Consider the following 21073-nt stretch of genomic DNA (forward strand, 5'->3'; position numbering starts at 1 on the left):
AATGCAATAAGTACACTATTTCTGCTTCATCTATGCTTTGCTTCTGTGATTTTCCAGCTTTCTGCTTCTTGTCATCACATGTGGATTTATGCTTAATATTTTCTATTGATTTTACAGCATTAAGGTTTCTTTTCCAGCAGCAATAAGAACTGAACAGTTAAATGAGTATTTCAGATCTGTTTATAGTGAGTGTGTGTGTGCTCATTGTCAGGCCAGAGTCTGCAGAGGGCTTTCTGTCACCCTGTCCTTCTGTTAGCGGAAACGGGGAAAACTGGGAGCTGGAATCAACATCATCCGCAGCGTCTAACACAGAATACACAGGTAAGATGACAGTCATGCAGTATTAACCTTAGTATCAACCTATTATATTCCATCTGAAAATAGTTCAACTTTTACTTTGCATGCTACTAAATGTCCAAATCGTGACCCTCAACATTAGTCTGCTCACAAACGTTTGATGGTTTCCTCTAATTCTTATGTCTTTTCCTCTGCAGGGCCAAAGTTGTACAAGGAGCCCAGTGCGAAATCAAATAAATACATCATCCAGAACGCACTGGCGCACTGCTGCCTTGCAGGCCGCGTCAATGAGGGACAGAAGAACAAGATCCTGGAGGTCAATTTTGATATATTATGACTTAAACTTATTATTATTATTATATTGTAGTTAATGTAAATTAAGTAACTATTTATGGTGTTTTGCACAATAAATGGTTAAATAATTCTTAATTAAATAATTCTTGATTTTTCTTAAGGTAGAGGTATGGACCGACATTTAAAATAGGAATAAATAGAATTAAAATTAAATTTAATATTTAATAAATAAATAATTGTGACTATATTTCTCCAAATTGTGAGATATAAAGTAAAAATTATGACTATCAGAATTCTGACTTAAAAAGTTACAATAACATCCTTTGTTGTTATCTACAGTGATTATTTACTTTATTTGTTTATTATATGAAGAAATTACATTAGTAATTTGTAAACAATTATTGCTTTAGAGACATAAGGCCCTATCATACATCTGGTGCAATAAGGAGCAAGACGTGTTTGGTGTGATTTGTTGCTATTTTCAGACCAGCGCAACAGTCATTTTCACGCTTTGCGCCACGTTGTTTAAATAGCAAATCCATTTGCGCCAATTTTTGGACTCATGGGTGTGCCAGTCTAAAAAGGAGATGTGTTAAAGCGCATTGTTAATGAGTTACTATTTTGAGGAACTGAAATAGACTGTGCCATTGACCAACTGAAAGCTGGTCTAAAGTCGAAGTATGTTGGCTAATGGATGTCTTCAGTGGAGTGAGTTCACACCGTTTCTTTATCCACGAAAGTAAAGGAGTAAAGTAAAGAGTAAAAGTAAAGTAAAGAGAAAGTAAAGGCTGAATGGAGGAGGCTTGTTCTTTATCCTTGTTCTGCAGATGGTCTGTTTAACCATTTTCTCGCTAGTGAAGTGTTCAGTTTTTCCACTTACAAAGTCCGCCATGTAAATAGCAAATGCGTTATTGCACGATGCAACTGACTCTTAAAGGGAATAGGAGATGAGACTCTGATTGGTTTAATGCATGTTATGCTCAAAACGCACCCATAACTCATTAAGAGACTAAGCTCAACCCTGTTAGACCATGCACCAGGGCGCAGAATGTATTTTTCCATCCTTACATTAGCAAAAGTGGATTCGGACATGATCTTAATGCTTTTGCGCCACACCCTTTAGACTTTGCGACTAGATCGTTAAAATACAGCCCCTAGACTGTCATGAAAACCTTAAAGAATAATAACAAATGATTTCAAATTTCTAAGTATGTTTGATATCATTTCCCCTCCAGGAAATGGAGAAAACCGATGCCAACAACTTCCTGATTCTGTTCCGAGACACTGGCTGCCAGTTTCGCTCTCTATACACCTACTATCCTGAAGCAGAGGAGATCAACAAGCTGGCCGGCATCGGGCCCAAGACCATCACACCCAAAATGATCGAAAACCTCTACAAATACAGCTCGGATAAAAAGCAGTTCAGCAAAATCCCCGCCAAGACCATGTCAGCGAGTGTGGACGCCATCACCATCTACAGCCACCTCTGGCAGAGCAAGAAACAAAACACAGCCAAAAAACTCCTCAAATAACACTTCTCTTATCACGCACATCCTGAATGTAAAGAGAGAAAAAACACTTCTGCAGGCTTTCCTGGATGTTCATTTGTGTTCTTCAGCACACACTTGTCCCTTATGTGTGTGTTGGTGTGTGTGTGTGTGTATGCAGCACTGACGGATGCGCTTTTTTACGTGGTTTTAATTTGATGTGTTCAATTATGTGGCCTTATGCTTGTCTTGTTGGGTCTTTTAAGCAATGCTTACATTTACTGAGTTCATGAGCAAGCCATTGCATTGTTCGACGATCAATCTGCTTCATATTTGTTTGCAGAAATGCAGGAGTAAAGGAATATTTAGGGACTCTCTACACTTGAAGAAGGTCTTGAAAACGAGGATGCATTTAATGTACTGGAAACATCTTCACAAATGAACTCTCTCGCTTTATTTAATGTCTGCGTTTTATATATTTTGTGATAAATCTTGTCGCACATCTGTAGGCCTGTCATGATAAATCATTTCTGTTGTGCGCTATATATATATCTCCTCATCCACCACCAGTGTGCAGCATTCACGACAGCAGATATGTTGCATCAGACTGCACACCACACACCATCTGATTGGTGGAGAGGAAAATGAGCGATTAAGCCAATTATGATATGGGGATGGTTAGGAAGCCATGATGGACAGAGGCCAGTGGGCAAATTTGGCCTGAATGCCAGGGTTAAACCCCTTCTATTTTTCGAAGGACATTCTGGGATATTTAACTACCACAGAGAGTCAGGAGAGAGTCTCATCCAAAAGACGGCGCTCACTGATCAGTATAGAGTCCCCATCAATATACCGGGGCGTTAGGACTCACACAAACCGCACGTTGAGTGCCCCCTGCTGGTCTCACTAACACCATTTCCAGCAGCAGCCCATGTGGTCCCCCATCCAGGTACCGGGCACAGCTCTGCTTAGCTTCAGTGGGCGACCATGTGAGAGTTGCAGAAAGCTAGCTGCCGGCATATTATCACAGAAAGTATTGCGATACGTGATAAGGCCAGTGGTTAAATAATGATTATACAACAGCATGATAGTATACACTTTCAATGGACAAAAGCTTTTCATTCTTAAAGGGATGGTTCACCCCAAAAATACTAATTTCCTCAACATTTGCGCACACTCAAGTGGTTTTAAACTTTTATGAATTTCTGTCTCCTGTTGAACACAAAACAAGGTATTCAGTGGCGCAGTAGGTAGTGCTGTCACCTCACAGCGAGAAGGTTGCTGGTTCGAGCCTTGGCTGGGTCAGTTGGCGTTTCTGTGTGGAGTTTGCATGTTCTCCCTGCGTTCGCGTGGGTTTCCTCCGGGTGCTCCAGTTTCCCCCACAGTCCAAAGACATGCGGTATAGGTGAATTGGGTAGGCTAAATTGTCTGTAGTGTATGTATGTGTGTATGTTTCCCAGTGATGGGTTGCAGCTGGAAGGGCATCTGCTGCGTAAAACATATGCTGGATAAGTTGGTGGTTCATTCTGCTGTGGTCACCCAAGATTAATAAAGGGACTAAGCTGAAAAGAAAATTATTTTTTTTCCAACATTCTTCAGTATATTTTCCTTTGTGTGCAACAGAAGAAAGGAACATAAACTGGCCTAAACCATGAAGCCAGTTTAGTTTACACCAATCCTGAGTTAATCCCCAGAACAGATTAACCTTTAAGTGTGTTACCATGGCAACAAAGATCGATTAAAGCAGAGCTACTTACATGGTACCTAAAACCCAACATTGGTGCAAACTAAACAGCCTGATTTCATGAGGAAACATAACTATTTTACGTTTTGTCAGTTTAGTGGCTAATTCGTATGAGTTCAGTCTTACAAAATTTTAAGATTTAAAAAAATGAGGTGTGAAATCCAACGCCACCCTTAAACCCAACCGTTATTGGGGGATTAGCAAATCTAATTTAATTGTACGAATGAGATCATACAAATTCATACGAATCAGCCACTAAAGTTACGAATTGCTGTGAGATTGCGTTGAACTATACTGAAACTTATCTGGCTAACCAGCTAATCCGGCTTCATGGTACAGGCCACAGGTTTGAAACTATTTGATGATGAGTAAATGATGACAAAATTTAGGACTTTTAGAGCAGGTTAGCCTTGAAGGGTAAGTTACCATGGTAACAAAAACAATTATAACTGAGCTACCTTCATGGTACCTAAAAGATTAGTGCAAACTAAACTAAAACTTAACTGGCTAACCAGCTAATCTGGATTCATGGTAGAGGCCACAGGTTTGAAACAAGTTAATGAGTAAATTATGACAAAAAAATTTCATTTAGACTTTTAGAGCAGGTTAGCCTTGAAGTGTAAGTTACCATGGCAACAAAGATTGATTAAAGCTGAGCTACTTTCATGGTACCTAAAACCCAAGATAAGTGTAAGCTAAATAGCCTGATCCCACAAGGAAACAGAACTATTTTACGTTTTGTCAGTTCAAAATTTTCAAAATTTTACGAGTTTTAAAGGAGGCGTGGAACCCAACCCTGCCCCTAAACCCAAACGTCATTGGGGATGAGCAAATCTAACTAAATTGTACGAATTCATACGAATTAGCCACTAAAGTTACGAATTGCCACGACATTGCGTTGAACTAAACTGAAACTTAACTGGCTAACGCAGCTGGAAGGGCAGCCACTGCGTAAAACATGCTGGATAAGTTGGTGGTTCATTCCACTGTGGTGACCCCTGATAAATAAAGGGACTAAGCCGAAGGAAAATGAATGTTGACTACTGTATATCAATGTATTGCAATATATGAAATATTGTGACAGGCCTACACATCTGCTACTCCAGAGGAACGTGTGTAAATTTTGCTCCTGTATACGAGTCTTTCTACAAAATGGACACACTTGTGTTCTTCTGTATCTATCATGTAAATGAAATGATGGAGTCTTTAACTGAAAAAGTTGAGGACCAAAATAAAACAAGCTTTAGCTTTAGAGTCAGAAAAAAACATTCCTACATTTGTTGCTATCACTAGTGTCATGGCCCAGAATATCTGGGTGCCAGGTATGTTCGAAACATACACTTTAGAGAGAGTGCATTTCCTCACGAAACACTGAGCTATTGAATATCATGTAATGAAGCTTTCAAAGAAATGGTGCGCATTGTTGCTAAATCGTGTGATAACTCGTTTTCTAATCATGAAGTGCATTTTAATGAGCTGGGGTTTCGGGCAGGCTGTCGTCTGGTTAACTCGTTTTGTCTTCAGGTGCAAAGGAACGGAAAGATATTTGTTATTTTTACTAAGTGAAGTAAAATCATCCTTTGAATTTATTGATGCTGTACAGATATAGTTTTACACACTAAGCATATTTTTTAAGCCATTGAATATAACTGATATTTTTCATATTAAAAAGATGATGTTTAATGAGTGCAAGTGTGGGTCGGTCCTGGGTGACGGGATGTGAAGAGAGAGCGGTTTTCAGAGATGTTCGTTTCCACACGCTGTCTAATCTTTTTCCAGTTCATGTCCGCTGTGTTTGTTCATCATCAGCTTTGTCTGTTTGTATTTGAATGTTAACCTCGACATAAATACAGATTTACATCCAAAAACATTGACTTGTTTGACCTATTTTATCTGTTGTTATGATCAAATATAGGGCGTCACAGTGGCGCAATGGGTAGCCTGATCACCTCACAGCAAGAAGGTCGCTGGTTCGAGCCTCGGCTTGGTCAGTTGGCATTTCTGTGTGAAGTTTGTATGTTCTCCACATGTTCGAGCGGGTTTCCTTCGGGTGCTCCAATTTTCCCCACAGTCCAAAGACATACGCTATAGGTGAATTGGGTAGACTAAATTGAATGAGTGAATGAGTGTGTATGGATGTTTCCCAGTGATGGGTTGCAGCTGGAAGGGCATACGCTGTGTAAAACATGCTGGATAAGTTGGCGGTTCGAATCAAATATTTTTATCTACTTGCGATAATGTCTTGTGAAACCTTTTGTGAAATTATATGTCAGTATCATAAAGAATTTGAAGGAATAGTTCACCCATTCACCCAATAAGTTTGAAATCAGTAATCACTGGCTTCCCCTGTAGGAAAAACAGATACTATGAAATTGGTTACAGATTTCCAGCATTTTTCATAATAATAATAATAATAATGATACATTTTATTTAAAGGGGTCTTTCTAGCAACTCATGGACACCGTACAATGTAACAAGTGCAATAAAACAACAAGAGAAATAATATAAGAGTATACACAACAATAGTGCAGATATAATTAAGTATTAAAAGCCATCTTAAATGAGTGAGTTTTGAGTCTTGTTTTGAATAATGTGATGGAGTCGATGTTTCTGATAACAGGTGGTAGTGAGTTCCAAAGCCGGGGAGCAGAGTGGCTGAATGCTCTACTGTCCATGGAGGAAGATCTCAGGGTGGATGAGGGCAGACAAATATGGAGGAGCGAGATTGTGGATGGCTTTGAATGTTAACAGCAAAATTTTAAAATCAGCTGGAAACTAAACTGGTAACCAATGAAGCTGCTGCGGGAGAGGGTTGATGTGATGAAAAGAAGGGGTTCTGGTGATGATACGGGCAGCTGAGGTCTGGACCAACTGAAGCTTACGGAGGGATTTATGAGTGAGACCAAAGAGAATTGAGCTGCAGTAATCTAAATGAGATGTGACAAGGCTATGGACAAGAACAGCAGTGGCATGAGGGGTAAGAGAAGAGCCGAGTCAGTTAATGTTGCGTAGGTGGAAGTAAGCAGACCGGGTGATGTTATTGATGTGAGAATCAAAAGATAGGGTGCTATCAAGGATGACACCCAGACTCTTGACCTGTTTAGAGGGATAAATGGAACAGTCATCAATAGAAAGAGAGAAGCTGTCAGTTTTGGAGAGTGTTGATTTGGTACCAACAAGCAAAACCTTTAAGTTAAGAGAGAGCCAAGATTTGATTTCTGCTAAGTAGACTGTAAGGGATGAAGTTGGAAAATAAAAAGAGGGTTTGCCTGAGAGATAGAGCTGGATGTCATCCGCATAGTAATGAAACTGTATGTTACATTTACAGAGAATATTACCAAGGGGAAGGAGATAGATGATAAAAAGCAGGGGCCCCAGGACTGAGCTCTGGGGTACACCCGAAGAAACTGTAAAATGCTGAGAAGTTAATGATTTGAGTTGAATGAACTGAGTGCGGCCAGAGAGATAAGATTTGATCCAGTCAAGTGGGATATTGGTGATGCCAAGAGAAGATAGTTTATTGATGAGGATGCTGTGTCAAAGGTTGCACTCAGGTCAGGGAGAATGAGAATAGATATTAGTCCAGAACCAGCTGTCATAAGAAGGTCGTTGGTGATTTTAATATGGGCAGTTTCTGTGCTGTGAAGTGGGCAGAAACCGGACTGGACCTGTTCATTCAGGTTGTTCTGAGATAAGTGGAGTTTGGAGTTTTTTCGAGGATTTTGACATAAATAGGTTGTAAATTATTAAAATTAGATGGGTCTGAAGCAGGTTTTTTGAGTGTTGGAGTATTTGCCGTTTTGGAAGAAGCAGGAACAGTTCCAGTGGAAAGAGAAGAGTGAATAATGGCTAAAATAAAAGAGATGAGAGAAGGGAGACAGGCTTTGACCAGAACAGTGGGGAGAGGATCTAAATGAGAGGAAGATGACTTTGATTTGGAAATAAGATTTGAAATTTTAAGTTGTAGGAAGTAGAAAAGAGGAGAATACATTTTCGAATTGTGTAAGTTCAGATATAATGCTCGGAAAAGATTGTGAACCAAGATGCTGGTGAATATTGAAGTTTTTTATAAAAAAAGGACATGATAAAACTACAGAAAGCTGTTAAGTGAAGGTGAGATGGTAGTGGGTCTAGGTGGGCTAGCGATAGATACAGTGAAAACAGAGACATGGTGTTACTTTCATTGGAACATAAATTTGGAGAAATAGTTGGATTTGGTTTGAGTAATGCAGTTCTTATGCTGTAGGATGTGATTTTCATGCATTTCTTTATGAACAGCAAGGCTGGTTTTTCTAACTTCTTAACTTTTTTTGTGTTGCACAGAAAAAAGAAACTCAAACAACGTTTGTGACAAGTGAAGGGTGAGTAAATGATGACAGAATTGAAAGTTTTAGGTGAAAAAATCCTTTGCTGTATTTTCAAAGCACCTTTCAAATATTTTTTGTGCTTTTGCATCAGTCAATGCAAAGAAAACATCCAAAATAGACTTTTAAGTGTTTCTTTTGTCATCATTTTTGTTATACATTTTTCTGCAGATTTCAGTAACATTAATCTTAAAGTTAGTTTTTTTTCTCCAGCACAAATCTCACATCAGCAGCATGTTCACCAATTTTTTACTCTAGCAGTTTGCAGTATTTTTGAAATGTGAAGTGAAAATTAAAATCCCTTCAAACCCTAAAAATGTTTGAACTCAACTACACGTGCATTGTTCTGATTTTTGTGTTAGAAATGCATGCAAATTGGCACATAAATCAACAAGACATAATTATTTTTTTTAAATATAACATTTATTTGTAATTCCAATGCAATAACTTGCACAAAAACAATAAACAGAATCTGTTTAAAATTTACAGCTGAAACAATTGAGAAACAATGCAGAAAAAGAATACTTTTTTTAAACTGGTGTCACCTTTGCATCTCAGGCCCTATTTAATACGTTTTAGTTTTAAAATGCATACGTTTTTCTACATTTACGCCTTTGGTCTGCACTACCCCAGAGTTTTCGAGCGCTGAAAACGAAGCGTTTTGAAAACGCTGAAGAGGCCATTTTCATTTTAAAACGCTGCTGCTCCGGGTCAGTATAGATGGGGGAAAACGAACACATCTGAAAACGAAGGCGTGGCTGCAGACATTTGATTGGGGCTTCTTCCTCAGTATTAGTGCACAAAGTTCAGTCTTGCAGCTTCTCCTTGTACATTAAGACTTCGCAAGTTTGATGTACAAAACAAACTCCAAGGACACATTGCATCACCCAGGCTACATTGTTTCACTATCTATCAATAAAATGAAAACATAATATAAGGAACTTTCTATTTTCATTTTAATTTTATCAACTTAACAGACACCAAAAACGTTAAGGCATCGTGTAGCTACATATTAATATGAGCGTCATCTTCACTGTATGCATATTTATAACAAAACGGAGCCTACAACATTACTGTCTTTCATTTTCATTGAAAAATATGAATGAATATCTTTTGCTGAATATCAATTTTAATAATTAATAATGGCCATTATAAAAGTTAGGCATGGAATCTTATACTGGCCCATGCCTAACATACAATAAGTTTATACAATATAGGAAATAAAGGCAAGCAATCAGTCAAATGTGCAGAATCAGTGTACGTGGTTACACAAACTAATATATTAAATTACTTTGCGCTCTGCCAAAACACATGAACATGAGAACAATAAATTCAAAAGACCAAAGAGTCATTCGATAGACAAGATAAAAGATCACGGTTAACAACTATAGTGAGATGAAATCCAGCGGAAGATCCTTGATGAACTATCCGACCTGCGCTGCTCTCACCTGGGGAGGTGCCCACAAAGCACCCCCTGGCTGCCTGGAGCTCAGACGCATATACTGTGTACTCTGCAGCGCATGCCAGAGTTTGTGTGGATGGTCACGTGATGTGCTTTTTCAGCAGTGTAGTGTGGACGGAGAATTGTTCAGAAATGCTAGGTTAAACGCCAGTGTGGACGCGGATCATTTTTATTTTAAAACACTGTTTTAAAACTAAAACATATTAGTGTAAACAGGGCCTCAGTTTGACATTTGAAATGAATCAGAAGATTAACAGTCTGAAAAAAATCCAAAACAAGAAAATGTGATCCACATACATTGTATATGACCATATGCTACTCCATGATAAAGATAATGGAGTACCACCCCTTTTGGGGGTTGAGGGGGATTCCTAGTAACTCATACTTTTTCCCAATACCACCTCGGTTGAGGTTTCAATGAAGCTGTACCAGTACTAAAATGTCACTTGATTTGTTAAACAAGACATCAAGCCCACCAGATTTAGCGAAATAGTTAGCATTGGCAATTTATTTATTTTAAATGACTGTTGCACACTTAACATGGCTGAATCGTGCAGAAGCTCCTATGTTAAGGCCAAGAAACACATAGCCGTAGGGCCAGCGTCAGGTCATCAGTGAGTGACTGTCAAGCTAGTTTGTTCGATGTTTCACACATCAACTCTCAAAGGGTTATTGTTGGAGCGAATTGGCCTGATTCAGCATGTAGAATCGGTGAAAGAAGGCTTTGATTTGCTTTTGATTTGATTTGGTTATTTAGCAGTGAAAGACGCATATGGGTGCACAATGCATGCTTTTGTTTCAGTCGTCTGTTGTCGGTTTGGTGTTCATGTGCAGCTTTTCGGTTGGTTGGTTGATTGGTTTTACTATCTGCTAGTTCTTTGGCATAAACTTGGTGTGTCCCGGGCTTCATGTAATATGTGTCCAGGTTTGATGAAGTGCAAGAAGCAAGAAGGAAAGACTTTTTTTCCAATTAAGTTTTTTTTTTCCTCGCCACTGTCACCACTGGCTTGCTTGGATCGGGACTTGTGAAGCTGCGCTTCGGTGGATTTGCTCTACAGTGTTTGAACTTTCAGCAGTGAAATTTAAACCATACTAAACTAAACTTCAACTCTGAAATCTGGACTTTACTAGAACTATGTTAAGCTACTTTGACACAATCTACATTGTGCAAGCGCAATATAAATAAACGAATTGAATTGAATTTAACTCAAGGCACATAAATAGTAAAGCATCTTTATTTTGATTGTCAAACAACATGATCTATCGGTCATCTTCATATTGAATGTCATAAGCAAGTGGTCCATCCATGGCAAAGCCAATGTAGAAGGACACTTTCTCAGTGCTGTAGCCGCTTCTCATATCACCAAGAAATGCAGGACGCAATGAGATCTTTAGATTTCCATACTCTGTGAAGACCTCGCCTTGCTCAATAGTACCGGTCACTCTGAGGAGCCTGCTACATATTGTGGTTTCCTTAAAGATTTCTCCTGTTTGCCAGAGTATGTTTCGATTCTTCACATTACTGACATTCTCGGATCTGTCGAGAGAAACTTTTGTCACCAACCTCTGTAATCCATCAGATTTTCCCAGGAAAAAGTGTGCAATGGTTGACCTTGTTCTGTACAAATAAGAGAGCTTCTTTCTGGCTGTGCTTCTGATTTTATCAACATATATTTTAATGCCAGAGCTGTCGACGTTTCTTCCTGGCCAGAGCAAGAGTATGGCAAGATAAAATGAATCTGGGTTTTGGTGCTGTGTACCGACCTCTTGCAGGATATCATGTAAAAGCTCCTCGAGGTTTCCTGGGGATTTTGCTAACTTTGATTTTGGTGAGGTCAAATTCAGTATAATATGTGCAAGCAGATGATTCGTTTTATCCTTTGTAGTTTTGATGGCCGAATTGTCATTTATAAATGAGTATTTTTCGACAATCTTTTCTACAGACACTTTTTTGGGCTCCAAAAACTGGAGAAGACCTGGAAACGTATCTGCTCTGCTTTCCTCCAGAAATATTCTGCAGTTTTCAATCTCCATATTCAAACTCAACATTGGTTTCTGCTTTTGCTCTTTTTGTTTGTCCTCTGCAGAGGCACAAAATAATGCGATGTACTTTTGATAGTGTTCTGAGATCCTCTGGCGAGTCTTTGCATCTTTCATGTCATTAGTTCCCTTTTCTTTCATGTAGGTGAAGTAAATTTCAAGAAAATCAAATGCCTCTTTTGTCTGTGATTTTAAAGATGTAAGGAAAGATTCATAGTCCTGAAGAACAGCAATAAATGTATCATTGGCTTTGCTTTTAGAAATTGGGATTTTTGAACAGGGCAATATTCCTTTGAGGAAGCTCTGGATGTAATGGTCTTTCATTGGATCATTTTTCTCAAACAATGGGAGTTTTTTGATGATGTCAAAAACAATCATGGCTGTGTCAATTTCACCAATGTAGCCCGATATATTATATGGGCTTAGCTTTCTGTGAAGTTTTTGTTCATTTTCAAGAACATCATCTGTCTTTGCCAAGCTCTGAGCTCTTCTGAAAGCTTTGGTAGCTGTGCTTGCTAACTCAAGATAATCCCTCAAGTCTTCAGCTGTGCATGGTTTCTTTTTACATTCAAGTTTATGCTTTAATTCATTTTTCGCAACTTGTCCAACTGTATCTACAGTATAGGAAATTTCTTTGATGGCTTTTGCACTGTTTGCCCACTTCTTAGCTTCAGCAAAATTTTTCTCTTTCAGGTAGAAGTGTCTTGCTAGAGCTTGAGGAATTGTGAAATCTTTATCAAATCTTTCCGAAGCAGCAATGAAAATGTCTTGTATTTTATTCAATCCATCTTTTCCTAAGTTTATGTCTTCTATCAGAGGTGAAAACAGAGTATCTTTCTCATCACCTTCTGTCTTGCGGTGACGAGTGATTAACATGCTTTTCATTGACTGAACAAGAACATCCTTTACTGCAAATGTTTTGAAAAAGACATCACAATGCAACATGTCAAGCACAGTGTCAGCCCTGGAGCAGTTATGTGTCTCCTCTAGTTGTTTCACACATTCTGTTGCAAGATATTGATGAACAAAGCGAATTGCTTTGAATCCTCCGTATTCTTCTGCCTCAAATTCAATCAGCAAACAGGAGTAGGGCTCCATTTTCTCCAGCACTGATTCTCTTCCCCAACGTGCAATTTTAATGCCCAAAAAATCTTCACATATAGATTTTGAGACGGCTGGTTCATCCACATATGAATTTAGCAAAGCAAGCATGCAGAACAGGCGGCCTTGTTTGTTTTCAACTCCAAAATCTTTTAGTATGTTAGTTGCAACATTTTCAACATACGTGCGGTCGAAATTTGTTTTCATGATCATGAAACTGTAGAAGTTCTCAGTTGTGAAAGACTTTATTTCTTGAAGTTCTTTAAGCTTCATTTCGAAAGCTTGTTTTTCCTTGTCAGACAGTTCTGCAGTAATAAACTCGCTCTGAGCAACACTTTTCTGGTGTTTGTCTTTTGGCGTTTTTGTACGTATGCAGTTTAAGATGATGACAAATGCTTCTGTTTCTCTTGTAAATTTTCTCAAAGAGTGCTGAAGTTCAACTGTGTTTTCTGTTTCTTCTGAATCGTCCACTAATAGCAGGACTGGTGTTTTTAAGGATTGCTCACTTTTTCCACACTTTATCAAATGAGCAACATGTTTGGCCACTTCGTCCTTCGAAACGGTGTTGTCTTTTAACACAGCACATCTGAACTCTTTTCTGAGATTCCACATCACATGCATGGCCATGGTGGTGCCGCCGCATCCGGGGTGATGAAACAGATTCATCATAGCACAAGTACTTTTGGTATATTTGGTCAAAGATTTAATATTGTTCTGTAGTTTTGAGTGTTTGTCTCGTTTTATGAATGGTTTTGCTGCAGGTTGCTCTGAGAAGTAAAAGTTCCACCATTTGACTTTGCCTCCCCTGTAGAACTCAGACTCGGTTTTAATTTTGAACTCTTCAAATTCTGCAGAGCTCTCGTCATATTTATTTTCACATTCATTCTCACAGAGGACATCAAGGGATGTCATGAGGTCTTCATCTTTCATAAGCAGAACCACTGAACTACTCTCAGCAGATGGAAGAAGTCTCTGAGCGTTTTGCTTGTTCTGTCCCAGTTTCAGTATCGTCCCATTAATTTCGCTGAGCTCCAGATCATATATACTCTGCTGACTGATGTCGTGTTCACATCTGGTCTGAATGTAATCTCTCCATTTATTAAAGGAATCTACTGAAGTGCAAATGGTTGCTATGTTTTCTGTACCACCAAGGTTTTTATAAAATGACATGAAAGTGTCAAACATTGGGTCATTCATGGCCTCGACAGTGGAGAGGAGGAGAAATATGACTAAGAATCGTCCTCTAGTAAGATTGTCTGGGTTGCAGAGAAACGAAATCATGTTTTGTACTTCTCCTGCTTTATGTATTAACCAGTCACTTGGTTTGAGTGGTCGGTCAGATTCTGTATTGAGGTCTTTTCTGCCGTTGCAGAATACCCAACTTGTTTGATTGCCCAAATTGTAATCTTTGAAAATTGTTCCTGGATCCCCATTAAACTGACTTGGTGTGTGAAGGTTTGCAACTCGGACATCTCTGTAGTTGTGGCAGAATCCATTTACTACAGAATCTGGATCAAAGTCCAGCACACAGAACAATTTTAAGGTTGTCATGAACTGAAGATGCTGGAGCTGTTCAGGGTGACTTTTGTTTGTTACAATGATGAAGTTATCATAATGATCCAGTCTGTTTCCTCCACATGTCAGCAAATCTTTCAGAATTTCCCCTTGATTTGACGTTTCTTTGCTTTCGGGTCTCTTTTCAGCCTCCTTTCTCCTCGTGTCCAGAACTTTGACTTTTGTATTTAGTCGAGCTAATTCAGATTGCAGATCTCTCGGATTACCAATTTTACAGATATCACAAGTTGATGCTCCCTCTCTGATGAAAAGTGATTTTCCTTTGCTCTTTTTCCATTGATTTTCTTCATCAAGAGTCTGGATATAAAATAGTTTTTCATCAACTATGCTGTGGGATGGAACAACATCCACCTCTATGATATATTTTCCAGATAGAGTGCTGTCAGGACAGAGAACTTCTACAAAGCGTGGTTGTCTGATGCACGCCTTTGCTTCTTCTGGATGTTCTTCAAAGTATTGTTTAATGCCCTGGTTAAAGTGATCAATGATAGCATCCTTCTTGTCAACACTGACCCCGATGATCTCTCCATGAATATATTGTGAATCTTTAGAGTCAGCTACACCAAAGTGGATGGTTCCGTTAGTGCGGCTGTTCATGCAGCCAGCAGCAAAGCGAAACACCTCTTTATTGAATTTTTTCTTCATCACGATCATATCATCTGTTCTGCCCATAAACTTATACTCATGAACTGGATCAATCAGATTACCTGGTCCAGTCTCGGGTGGGAAAGTGTAGTTTTGAATGTATCGATGAGAAGCAGAGCTCTGATCAAATGGATAGAGACTACATGAGTGTTGTAAGGATCTGGCCATCTTTATGTGACTTTCTCTTTCAGCAGGAATTTCTGTTGTTTTAGGGACATTTGACTCTGTTGGTTCACTTTCTTTTCTAAAATTTGTTATATTTTCCATGGAATTGGATATACTATTTTTTTCTGTTTTACTTGATTTTCTCTTTTCAGCATGTTTTGATAATAGTGTTTGGTTTGTTGAAATGCTGTCTTTGTTCTCCACTGTTGTGTCTAGCTTGGCCTCTGTGTGGAAATGGTCAGAAGAATGTGATTTCGATTTTTCCCTCTTTAGTGTCTCCAGCCGTGTGATAATCTTAACAGCTGGTCCATGCTTTATACCAAGTTCCTGTAAATGTTCAGGTTGGTAACAAACCAGTTCTTCTCCAGATACCTCTTCTTCATACAGCTTGTCTGCATGTTTTTTATCCACTTTAATCACCTCAGTCAGCCAGTAACGAACTTGATCTCTCGTCCAGTCCTCTACTCGAAGAGGGAGTTCTGTCTGTTGATTCACTGTAGCCATACTATAAGAAATAAAAAAAATATATTTAAAAAATTATGACTTTAGCGCAATACACAGGAGTCAACAGCACAGACTAAATCATATTATTTTGCTAAGTCTTCTAGAAAGACAAGAGATTACCTTATATATTGAACATAAAGGGTGCTTTCACACCTAGACATTTGTTTTGAAACCTGGTGCGTTTGCCCCCTTAGCTCGATTTGTTCGGCATATTTGAACACCCCAATCGCGCTCCGACCTGTGGCAAAACAATCAGTGTGAGCCTGAATGAGGTGGTCTCGGCTCGGTTGAAATGAACTCTGGAGCAAATCGACTGTAGTGAGAAAGCAATGCGATCCAGCAAACTAACAAACTAATATATACAGCTATATGTCAGTGCAGAAATGAACAAAACAATAGGCCTAATAAAAGATATTATAATATTAGGCCTATTGATTTGTTCTTCTCTGCACTGACATCTCGAAAGAAAGATCAAAATCATTCTGCTTCATGATCTGACTGTTATCTCAGTTCATCTGTTAATTCTCTCTATAAAGCATATAATGCATAATTCTAGCCAACATCTTTAAGCTCATAATTAATAATGAAAACTAAATTTTTAAAAATCTTATTCTAATTTTTAAATAACTAATTTAAATTGTACAAAATATGATGGGCAATAGATTTTTACAACCCTTGACAACTGAAATGAGGCCGTGTAAGTCTTACCTCTGATTTATATTTGGTGACTGTATTTGGATGTCCCTATTCAAAATGAAAGCGCAGCTTTTCGCTTATAATGTCTTCTCATCGTCATAAATTAAAATAACGACGTATTAGGGCTGGGGGCTGGGCACTTTGGCCTAAAATCAATTAATTGAATATTTTACCTTGATTATGATTAATAAATGGTTATTTTATTTATTTATTAATATAAAAATTTGTCCTCATAGTTCACTGACAAGCTATATATGTTGTCTTAAGTCATCTCTGGCACAGCTTTCAATCATCATCAGTGTATTGCAATGTAAGGCTCAAGAATGAATCCATCGTCTTACTTGACCAGAGATCAGATGTGGCTGCAAAGTGGTCGCAGAAGTAAAAATCAGCCAAAGCCTTTAACAGAGTGGGGTCACGTGACATGTAGGGAAAGTAATTGAAATAATAGTTCTGGAAAAATTAGATCGATTATAGGTTCTGAATGTCGATTTCAATTACTTTTCAACTAATCGCCCAACCCTACGATTTATGACAGCTGAGTGGAATCCTGGAAAATAAACCAAACTCTGACCAATGTAGGGAGAGTTTACTTGCACGTCACTTGTTTTAACAATTTTAGTCCATTTAGAAACGTTGCAGTGTGTGAAAGCGAACCGCACCACAAAACAAAAAACAACATTGCAACAATTTTAATTCCTGTTTCAGAACAAAACAATCGATCTACAGGTGTAAAAACACCCTAAATATATGCTTTGAGGTTCAAATGAACACATATAGATGTTCCAAAGCATGACTGATCGTCAATATAATATGAATTAATCAATGTAAACATAACATGTATGGTCAATGCAGATGATTTGATCTAGGTTTTTAAAATTCAGATTCTTTATATGACCTTATTCATTATGTCTATTGCTGCAGCAAAATTATAAAAAGAATTCTTTTATTAATTGTAAAACAAATTATTAAAAATATATCTCAAAATATATCAAATATATAATATATACAATTATTAGATATAAATAAAAATAAATCTAATTTTTTTTTTTGTGTTTAAACACGTCCAATTTTTTTGTGTAATGCCAGATAAAATAATCAGGGCTTAACATTAACACCCACCAACCCGCCAAATGCAGGTCGATTTAAGCTGTGGCTAGACAGCCACTCCCACAAGCCACTTTGGCTGGTTGAAAATAATTTCTAAATTGCCAGCACTCGCTCATCACTAAAAATTCTAAATTTTAGTTTATGATTGTTTGTCAAAGATTATTAATGGGCATAACATTAACTGTGTGCGCGTGGTCATCCTTTCATTATCGCACATGGAATGTTTTTCACCTGCTTTCTTTTGCTTACAGTTATTTTTATTAATATGGTTTAATTATCGTCCTTTACAATGACATTGTTTTAATAGATTAACTCTCCATTTATGTATAGTTAACTGGTGATATGGGACCTTTAGCCAGGACAGACTACTGTGCATAGTTTTAGATACATGACAATATATATCTTTTAAATGTCAATTGTTTTTTTTAAGAACATTTTTGTAAAATAAAAAGTGCATGTAGAGTATATTGCTATATTTTGCTTGTTTTTATTTAAAATTTGTGGCAAGGAAATAATTTGTTGTTTTTAGGTGTGGCTAGAGAGAAAAATTGGTAAATCTTTAGTGTTGAGCCCTCAAAAGTAATGTGAAACAAGAATTAATTGCAATGTAACACTATGAAACCCGAACACATTTGCTCATCCTAATTGAGCAAGGTCACAACACACAGAAAAGTGAAACAAATGAAGAGGCATGTGCACATAACACATAATTTAAATCAAGTAATTTTAGGATGCCAAAGTCAATTTTATGCATATAAAATATATACTGTATAACAACAAAATTGTGGCTAGTGAAAATGCTAAGTGGCTAGTAACATTGGAAATTTACTAGCCACAGTAGCTGGTGATCAAAAAAGTTAATGTCAAACCCTGAAAATAATGATTAGCTTGTTATTATTATTATTATTATTATAATATTACATTTAGAATTTTGCGGCTAAATAAATCCTAAAAGTGTCTCATCCATTTAACTTCAGGGGCTGTATTTTAACGATCTAGGCACAAAGTCTAAAGGGTGCAAAAGCATTAAAAGCATGTCCAAAATTCACTTTTGTTATTTTAAGGATAGAAAAACAGGCCCTGTGCACGGTCTAACAGGGTTCTGCTTATTCTTTTAATGAGTTCTGGGTGTGTTTTGAAAATAAACCAATCAGAGTCTCTTATCCCATTCCCTTTAAGAGTCGCATTTGCTATTTACATGGCAGACTTCGTAAGTGGAAAAATTACATGCTTCACTAGAGAGAAAACAGACCATCTGCAGCATGAGGATAAAGAACTAGCCTCCTCCAATCGGCATTTACTTTCACTTTCTCTCTTTCGTGGATAAGGAAACAGTGTTGTGTGCACAGACATCCATTAGTCTACATAATTAATTTAGTTTGTTAAGAGCAAAGATTTGTGTCAAAACTATTTCTAACTTCAGTTCTAATTTCCAGCAAACGAATAAATGAACAGTAAAAATGAAGTGTGGTCAAACAACAGAGTTATATCTAAACACACATGCGATGCCCCATATGGTCCAAAACCTGACAGGTGGACAAATCTAAGCTTGTTTTTAATAAAACAAATATAAATATGCATAATAAATAATACTAACAATAACATTGTACAAAAGCAAGTTGTCATGAATAAACTAAAGAAATCCCCCAGGATGAAGGCATAGACCTAGTGGTTTTTTTACTTATGTAGAAAGTAATATTTACGTAACATTTTAATCCTTTAATTCTTTTTCATTTGTAAAGATATTTGTGTATTGCTGTACACCCTGCGTGTTTCAAGCAATGTGCAAGCGAGGCGCACAACTAACGCGAGGCGCACAACTAAAGTCTATTTTAGATCCTCAAAATAGCAACGCGCCAGCAATGCACCTTAACAAACCTCTTTTCTATTTAGGTAAAGTTGGTTTTATATTTGCACATTTATTCAGTGACAACTTGTGACATGCTCCCTATATTGTTTACCATGGTGCTTTGAATATTCAGCTTGAAATATCATGTAAGTGTGCTAAAAAAAACACAAACTATTTATTTGACTGTGAACAGTGTTGTACTATGATAGTCATTGGATAGTCAAGGAATATTTTTCTGAAATTATATTAAGGAAAATGTCTGAATGAGCGAATATAAAACCAAATTTACCTCAATCTCTTTTCTAGACCGAAATAGCTATGAGTTCACAAAGTGGCGCAAATGGATTTGCTATTGAAACAACGTGGTGGAAAACAGGAAAATTAAGATTGTGTTGGTCTGAAAATAGCAACACATCGAGGCAAATACATCTTGTGCCTTATTGCGCCGGGTGTATGATAGGGCCCTAGGTGTCTAGGTGCTGAGGTGGAGTGTTCCTTTAAAGTTTGAACATTAATAAAGTTAATTGTGGTGTATATCCTTTATAACTGCATAGTTATACAGCATAGATATTAAGCAGAAACATTAAAAATAGCATATAAAAATATATATACATAAAAAATATACATAATAGTGTTCTGATGTTTATCTTACCTCTTATGTTGTATGAGAACACACTAAGCTTTGTCCATCTCCGTTTTGTTTTTCATTGTATGTTAATCCATCTGTCAAGAAAAGTACAAAACTAAATAAATATTTGAGTATTTTGAACTAATAGTCCTACCAGTCTCTGTGTAAAAATAACACGATGCCATGAACTCATTTTTTGAACCAGAGACCTAGTTAAATTGGCTAAATTACATTTTAGAGTTCTCAAAAAAGCAAAATTAATAGTTGGGGTAGCTGAATTTCTTAATGCATTTCAATTAATAGTTCATGGCATATATTGCAAATTAAATTGGTATTTAAATTAAAGCCCAAAGTCTTAAAATTGATAGGGGCAAGAAAAAAAACGGCTTTTGCCTGCAATAACGACGTTACTAATTACACTACATGGATATACTTGGCGTTTGAATTTCCTCAAAAGCAATAATGCCTTACAATGTAATTTAAAGCATGTACATAATAGACTTTACCGTTTTAACTTAATGTATCCGACGACGAGTTTCAAAAGTCTGGACAGAGAACGACGCAGTCTTGCGTTGGAGCTGCACTGGGCCAGTTGTCTTCTTTGGTGCACTTACATGAACCTAACTGTTTGCCAGAACTTAAATAGACTCATAATTAAAACTTGAACGAGTCTTACAACCTCACCCAGCCGAGACAAAACGACAGAAACTCCTGTTGTTCCGGGTTCAAAGTAGTGATATAACTATGGATATAACGCCTGAAGTCTTCTTCTCGATTGACGGCCCATCACTGATTGGAGCATCACTGCCATCTACTGTACATAATAGCCTGATTAAATTGGTGTTTGCTTCTTACATCAGCAGCATTCCTAGAGTTCCACTATGGCAAGTCGTGTTAACGTTTAATGTTTTTCTGGTACCAGTATTTTCATTCTAATACACCTATTTTCGGTGGCGCAGTGGGTAGCGCTGTCGCCTCACAGCAAGAAGGTCGCTGATTCGAGCCTCGGCTGGAAAAGTTGACATTTCCGTGTAAAGTTTGCTTGTTTCCTCTGGGTGCTCCGGTTTCCCCAACAGTCCAAAGACATGCGGTATAAGTGAATTGGGTTGTGG

General features: G+C 37.6%; 2 protein-coding genes across 4 annotated transcripts in view; one reads left to right on the plus strand and one right to left on the minus strand.

Moving 5' to 3' along the window:
- The window catches only part of camsap2b (calmodulin regulated spectrin-associated protein family, member 2b), a 94881-nt gene extending 89197 nt beyond the window's left edge, over positions 1-5684 (plus strand). For all 3 annotated transcript variants that reach the window (XM_056480738.1, XM_056480745.1, XM_056480753.1), the window contains 3 exons: positions 212-321; positions 495-613; positions 1827-5684. In XM_056480738.1, coding sequence (XP_056336713.1) covers positions 212-321; positions 495-613; positions 1827-2123 — 526 coding nt within the window. In that variant the 3' untranslated portion in view covers positions 2124-5684. The remainder of the gene's footprint in view (positions 1-211; positions 322-494; positions 614-1826) is intronic.
- Positions 5685-8666: 2982 nt separating this feature from the next.
- LOC130247505 (sterile alpha motif domain-containing protein 9-like) lies at positions 8667-20678 on the minus strand. The gene is made up of 3 exons (XM_056480764.1): positions 20468-20678; positions 19986-20056; positions 8667-15679 (listed from the first exon to the last, which is right to left on the minus strand). Exon 3 carries the CDS (start codon positions 15676-15678, stop codon positions 10909-10911), a length of 4770 nt encoding a protein of 1589 aa, XP_056336739.1. The 5' UTR covers position 15679; positions 19986-20056; positions 20468-20678; the 3' UTR covers positions 8667-10908.
- Between the last annotated feature and the right edge of the window lie 395 nt (positions 20679-21073).

Source organism: Danio aesculapii, chromosome 2 (assembly GCF_903798145.1).
Source record: "Danio aesculapii chromosome 2, fDanAes4.1, whole genome shotgun sequence".
Lineage (NCBI taxonomy): Eukaryota > Metazoa > Chordata > Actinopteri > Cypriniformes > Danionidae > Danio > Danio aesculapii.

Bases quoted from the DNA above. Each gene is read 5' to 3' on its own strand.
- LOC130247505 (XM_056480764.1), bottom strand. From the start codon at position 15,678: ATGGCTACAGTGAATCAACAGACAGAACTCCCTCTTCGAGTAGAGGAC.